The sequence below is a fragment of the Cuculus canorus genome, unplaced genomic scaffold, assembly GCF_017976375.1.
Source record: "Cuculus canorus isolate bCucCan1 unplaced genomic scaffold, bCucCan1.pri subtelo1, whole genome shotgun sequence".
Classification (NCBI taxonomy): Eukaryota; Metazoa; Chordata; class Aves; order Cuculiformes; family Cuculidae; genus Cuculus; species Cuculus canorus.
In genome coordinates this window covers 1,312,171-1,319,211 of record NW_026527860.1, presented here as the reverse complement: position 1 = coordinate 1,319,211, position 7,041 = coordinate 1,312,171, and the positions used below count along the sequence as shown (strand labels likewise).

Below are 7,041 nucleotides of genomic sequence, written 5' to 3'. Positions count from 1 at the left end.
TTGCCATTGCTGTTCCTTCTGCGTCCAAGAGGGACTGAATATTCTCCCCAGTCCTCCTTTTCTTGTTGATGTATTTGTAGAAAGATTTTCTATTCTCTTTCACAGGCTTAGCCAGTTTGATATCCAGTTGGGCTTTAGCCCTCCTGATTTTTTCCCTGCACGATCTCACTTCCTCCCTGCAGTCCACCCAAGACGCCTATCCCTTCTTCCAAAGCTCATAGACATTCCTCTTCTTTTTCATGTCTCTCAAGATCTCTTAGTGAATGAGAGAGCTCAGGTGACCTCTAGTCCAAAGCCCAGCTCCAAGCAGGGCCTTGTCTGAGGTCAGCCCAGGCTGCTCAGTCCATGTCAGCATCCACAGAGAGAGTTTAGACATCAACCAGGCACCCAAGCCACGATTACAAGAAAGGCTTTCAACAATTACCGGCTCTGTGAACACATCTGTCCGTCAGCCATGCCTTCTGTGATACCTGGGAATGTCCACCTTATTGTCCAGACCAGTGGGATCCTTCTGCCAGAGTCCTGGCCCGTCTCCAGCCCATGGGGTGCTTTAGAGAAAGGTTGTAGAAAAGCCAGATTATAGAGTAATTGTGTCATAGAAAGGTCATAGGTTGTAAGGTCACATGAGGCTTGAGTTATTGAAGGGTCAGAGAGCACTCAGGTCAGAGAACGCTTGCTCCGCATATGGAGGTGGTCACTGAATGGTCCCAGAAGTGTGAGGTCATAGAAGAGTCATAGAAGTGTTAGGTCATTCTAGAGTAAGGTCACAGAAAGTTCAAAGAAGAATCATATGAGAGTGGAGTCATAGAAGGGTCGGATCATAGAGGAGCTGGGTCATGCCAGGGTAATGGAAGGGTTGGGTCGTGGAAGGGTCAGGTGACAGATGTGTAGGTGTCACAGAAAATCTTTCTGTATGTGGTTTCTACCGGTATATTCCCCACCTGCATTTGCTTCTCTCTGTATTTGGCACTTCATTGCAGGTTGCTTAAGATTCTGCACACAGCACATCACCCCAGCCACCACCAAACCCTCATCCAGTCACAAATTGCACTACTAAAATCAGGGTTTGTGCACATCGTGAAATTTACAGAAACTTCAACATATTCCTCCAGTCCTGGTGGGCAGGAGAAGTGGTAAACAGTGCAAGGCACCCTCTAACTCTAAGGGATTTGTGTCTGTGTCGCTGCAGGGGCAACAGAAGGGTCACAAGGGGTTTGCCCCAGAGAGGCTCTCAGCAGGATCCTGGCAGGTGCCAAAGTGCAAAGGACCCGTGGTGCCCCCTTACCGTAAGGGATTTGCCCGGGGACGCTGCCGGCACAATCCTGGCCTGAGGAGACTCCCCTGTGTTTTCCACTACTCTGACTCAAATCGGGACACTTGTAAATCACACGACGGCTGCTGCCCTTTCAGCTTCTCCCTTAGACACCACCATGTGCTGCTGCTGTCCCGTCCTGTCCTCAAGGAGAATGGACATGTCCACCCGTATCCAAGCCTCTCTCCCTGCAGAGGTCTTATGGGGAATTGGGCAGAGGTCCTTTCCCAGCCGTGTTCCTGCTGGTGGCCTGTCACCTCCAGAGACAGAACTGACCTCACCGTTCCCTTCACAGCCAAACACTTATGACTGGATTAGGAGTTTCTGAGACACAATTGACACCATCACCCCCTACCCATCCATCCCTTCCTTATAGGACAGGACCTGAGCAGGTAAAATTCTGCTTGCTTATAGCAAGTTTATCAAGTGTGTTTCCTGCTACTGATTGGAGTGGAGAAACATCCTTCCCAGCACCTGCTGACTTTATATTGACACATGTTAGAGATTATCTTTTGCTTTCTTTTTCTTTTCTACTTCCTCTTCCTTTTCTGTCTTCAAAGACCACTCCAAGTGGATGATTCACTGCACCACAGAATAACTCAGGTTTGAAGAGAGCCCTGAACATCTTCTTGTCTCATCTCCTGCTCAAGGCAGGATGAAGCAGAAGAGCTTGTTCAAGGCCTTCACCCAGCTTTGCATCATCCACAAAGGAGCTGAAAGTGTGTTACATCACATCACATCACATCACATCACATCACATCACATCACATCACATCACATCACATCACATCACACAGGGGGATAATGAAGATGTTCAGCAGTGCTGACCCAAGTGCTGGTCTCTGGGCAATGCCACCAGGAACGCAGCATGGAAGGCTTTGTCCAACTGATGACATTTGGGTTTGGTCATTCAGCCAAATTCCCACCCACGTCCACTTCTTCAGCCCAGACAGCCCCACTCTGGCTGTAAGGACATCACAGGAGACCATGTCTAAGGCCTTTCAGAAGTCCATGTCCACAACATGCTGTTGTCTTCCTGCCCATTTTGTATTAGTAACACGTTTCCTGTCCTCCAAGGTCCTGGAAATGGCTGCAGGAAGTGTGCCACCCCCTTCCCAGTGTCGGGGGTAGCCTGAGCTGCCTGTTATTTTCCCAGTCCTCGCTCCTGCTTTTGCTGGAGATAAGTGTGACATCTGCCTTTTCCAAGGACCTCAGAACTGCTCTGACTGCTCTGCACCTTTGAGAGCACGTTCAAGGGTCACAGGGAAGGGTGATGCAGCAGAGAGATTTTGTGCTCCGAAGAATTGCTCAATGAGTTAAACTGAGTACATCTCACCTCACAGACAATGGACGTGCTCACATATCATCTGTACAAAGAAAGCAGGGGCTCCTCATTCCGTGACCTTCCATGGAGGGACAAAGAACATCACCAATGTGGAGTGAGAGGCAGTTGTTGGGGGTTGTGAGGGGCTGCTCCAGGATAATAACACAGGGAAATTCCCTGGGCTGACAAGTGCACATGGGCGCAGACCAGACCTTGCTCTGCTGGTCCCGATGATCTCCCAGAGGAGAACAAATAATGTCTCCAAGCTGGGGTGAGAGGGAAGTGATGGGAATGGTGGTTTTGAGGGGCTACTTCAGGATTATGGTCCTGACGCAGGATCTGTGGGTGCTCCAGTGCACACGGGCACAGACCAGACCCTTCTCTACTGATCCTGAAGATCTCCCAGAGGTGATCTGGCTGTGAAAGAAAACAATAACCTTCTCAAACCCATCACACCTGCAGAGTTTATCTTTACACTGGTGTTTTCATCTAGGGCTCAGGTTTTGGGCATGCCCTTGAGGGAAAACCCTCAAAAAAGCCCTAAGCCTTCAGTCTCTGCCCTGAGGAGATCCCCTTGCTCTATGGAAAGGCTGTTGTGGAGGCAGCTCTGTCCCACAAGTGCCCACTGCCTGTCCCTGCCTGCGGGCACAGCACTGCCACGCAGCACCGCTGTGACCAAGCTCAGAGCCCTCAGACCTTCCAGCAAGGCAAGGGGTGAGGAGGAGAGTGTGGAAGGGGAGAGAGAACAGCTCTGGGAGATCAAGCGCTGGTGCCTGGCAGGGCTGCTGTGCTGGGACTCTTTTCCCCTCCAGGAAACTGCCCTCAGGAACTGTCCCTGCAGCTCCAAAAAAGCCTTGGAGGGAAGAGATCAGAAAAGAAAGGTTTATAAATATATCTTTATTTTGTTGAAACATACAGAAAGCACAGCTCCTCATTTAAACAGCCGGTCTGTGAGAAAAGAAAAGAAGGGAGTGAATTAAGAACAGAATGACAAGATTATCAGAATTGACAAATCGGCAACACCTACACCAAATACAGAAGCCTGTCTGGGCCTGTCATGAGTTGCACGATAACTGCAATGCAGAAGGTGATGAGCAGCTCATTGCTTCAGAGAAACACCCAGGAATCAGTTTCCACACTGCATCCTTGAGCTGCTGGTTCCTCAAGCTGTAGATGAGGGGATTCAGTGCTGGAGGCAACACTGAGTACAGAACTGACATCACAAGGTCCCGGGATGGAGAGGAGATGGAGGGGGGCTTCAGGTAGGCAAAACCTGCAGTGCTGTAAAAGAGCGAGACCACGGCCAGGTGAGGGAGGCACGTGGAAAAGGCTTTGTGCCGTCCCTGCTCAGAGGGGATCCTCAGCACCGCCCTGAAGATCTGCACATAGGACACCACAATGAAAACAAAACAGCCAAAAAATAAACAGACACTAACATCAAGAAGCCAAACCTCCCTGAGGTCGGATTGTGAGCAGGAGAGCTTGAGGATATGAGGGATTTCACAGAAGAACTGTTCCACAGCATTGCCCTGGCAGAGGGGCAGGGAAAATGTATTGGCCGTGTGCATCAGAGCATTGAGAAACCCAGCGCCCCAGGCAGCTGCTGCCATGTGGACACAAGCTCTGCTGCCCAGGAGGGTCCCGTAGTGCAGGGGTTTGCAGATGGCAACGTAGCGGTCGTAGGACATGATGGTGAGAAGACAATACTCTGCTCCAATAAAGAAGATGAAGACAAAGAGTTGTGCAACACATCCTGAGTAGGAAATGGCCCTATTGTCCCAGAGAGAACTGGCCATGGATTTTGGTACAGTGGTGGAGATGGATCCCAGGTCAAGAATAGAGAGACTGAGTAGGAAGAAGTACATGGGGGTGTGAAGGTGGTGGTCACAGGCGATGGTGGTGATGATGATTCCATTGCCCAGGAGGGCAGCCAGGTAGATGCCCAGGAAGAGCCAGAAGTGCAAGAGCTGCAGCTCCCGTGTGTCTGCGAATGCCAGGAGGAGGAACTGGGTGATGGAGCTGCTGTTGGACATCTGCTGCCTCTGGGCATGGGGCACTTTCAAACACAGAAAAGACATAGACAAGTTAGGGGACCCTTCTCTGATGAAAATCAAAGTTATTTCTCATAGAACCACCCCCAACCTGCCTTTTCTCATAAGGAGGACCTTTGGCAGGTCCCTTTCACAAGCTCTCATTGATCCTCACTGAGGTTGCCCCAGGGAGCAGAAGGCTGTTATGTGGCCTCTGCAGGAGTCAGTGCTGCCCTACAGCAACAGGGGGACAGAACACAGAGTGATCTCAGGATGAGTCCACTCCTGATATCAAAGAGCTTTCCAGCATTATCCCTCCCCATCTACCCAACTGCAGAGCAGAGCTGAGGGGATTTTGCTCTGTGTCTTCTGTTCTGGTTGCCCCAACACAGCTCAGGATGGTTTTGATGCAGAAACTCATGGCTCTTCTGCTTCACTCCAAGCAAAGTCTCCTGGGTCCTGACAGGCAAACGGGCTCTCCTTTAATTCAGAGTGAGCACAGACGGTCTGTCCATCAGCCCTGGTCTCAGCTGCCCTATGCTGGAGGGCTTTTGCACTCAGGTGTTCCCCCCAAAAGAAACTGCACTGCTGGGAGCAGAGGAATCCGGTTTCCCAGTGCAGATCTCCAAATACCCTCACACCATCCTACCTGAGGGGGATCTCAGCTCTCCCCTCCCAGCCAGGGACACAGAGGGCTCATTGCTGCTGCCTCCATGCAGATGATGAGCAGCACTTCCATGGCCTTAGCGCTGAGGTCTCTTCTCCATGGGACTGCTGGATAACACAGAGATACCATGGGAGAGCTGTGCCCTTCCGGAGGGCAACCTGCAGCCCAGCAGGATTCACCAGGGAACGAGTCAAATGTCCTAAATCTGGGGTGTCCTGAAAGGAGAATCTGCTCGTTTGCATTGCCCTGAACCTGTCAGTTAGGAGAGGGATTGGACCCTTTACTCCCTGCATGGCAGAACCCACAGGACGGCTCTCTGAACTGCAGCTTAACCCAAACCCCATCCCAGAAGGTCCAGTGATAAGAACCTGAAGCAAAGCAGGAGAGGAAAGAGGGAGACATGCACAGCGCTGCTGCCGATGGAGCCAGCACAGAGACAGACAGTTAGGGTGGGGTGGTAATCTCTCCTTTGAAGGGGTGAGGCTGCTGGGAAGGTGACTGACCACCCGGCCTGAAGAGAAGAGGCAGGAGAGGAGAGCCTGGGTTTGCTCCATGGCAGGTGCCTGCTCTGCAGGGGATGGCAGGCAGGAGCCTGAATCCCCCTTCCCATGGTGCTAATGGGAGCAGATCCTTCTCCATCCCTGCCCACGTCTCTTCTGCCTGGAGCTTGTCCCTGCTGAGAGCTGTTTCTCTGTCCCAGGATCTCCTCCCTGTCTGTGCTCACAGAGCCCACCCCACCCGCTGTGTGCTCAGCTCTGCCCTGCAGAGCCCTCCTGGCAGTGGGGCACTGCTCAGGGGCACCTCTGGGTGTGCAGGGGCTGAGGAGCAGCTCAGAAAAACCTTAATGGGAACTGGAGTCCCAGTGTCTTTCAAGAAGAGAGAAATAAATTCCCACCTCCCACTGCCCCCTCAGCCAAGCAGGAGCGGAAACCTGAAAGCACAGACTCCATCCCTTCCAGGTGAATGCTGCCTTGATGCCATTCTTCAAAAGCACCCTTTGCACCTGGATCTTTGAGAAGCCCTGACACACACAGCACCCTCTCGACAGCAGAAGGACCCTGTTCTGCCCTGCTGGGGGTCACTCCTTCCCCCACAGCTCCTCCCACAGGTCCATGGGCAGCTCCCCGGGCAGGCTGAGCACTGACCCTGGCAGGTGGCAGAGTCCCCGTTCCCACCACCCTGAGCCTGGAGTCAGGGAACCTGCTCTGAACGACAGCCCAGGGCACCCCTGGCTTCACAGCCCTTCCAAAGTGCCTCACAAGAGCCCCCTCCTCACAGATCCCATGAGCTGAGGGCTCTGCAAGCTTAGGAGATGCCACCAGGATCCACAGCTGCATTGCCCTGCACCCAGACTCACCGTGTCTAGGACTGCAGAGGTTGCTCCTCCAGTCAGCTCTCAATCATCCTCCCACTTCCGACCGTTTTTAAGCTCTCTCTACCTTGCTCGTGTCTCTTAGAAACCATGGACGTTCTCTTCTCCCTGCTGGGCTTTGTGGAGTTCTTGGGCAGAGCATGAGCTCCCTCAGTCCCAAGAGCCCAGCCCAGCTCAGCAGCAGAGGAGCAGCCCAGGGCATTTAACGATCCCTCTGGTGGGTTCGATGCCGAGTCCATGAACCTCAGCCTCTTAGAGGAAGTTGAACAAACTTCTCAAGAAGTAAAACTCAAATTCAAACTCCAAAGTTTCTTGTAGTGTTAATGGGTCCCAGTG

General features: G+C 52.2%; 1 protein-coding gene across 1 annotated transcript; it reads right to left on the bottom strand.

The window, feature by feature from the left end:
* Positions 1 to 3,691: 3,691 nt before the first annotated feature.
* Positions 3,692 to 4,693, bottom strand: LOC128850883 (olfactory receptor 14A16-like). Its single transcript, XM_054055901.1, has one exon. It carries the CDS (start codon positions 4,667 to 4,669, stop codon positions 3,692 to 3,694), a length of 978 nt encoding a protein of 325 aa, XP_053911876.1. The 5' UTR covers positions 4,670 to 4,693.
* Positions 4,694 to 7,041: the final 2,348 nt, after the last annotated feature.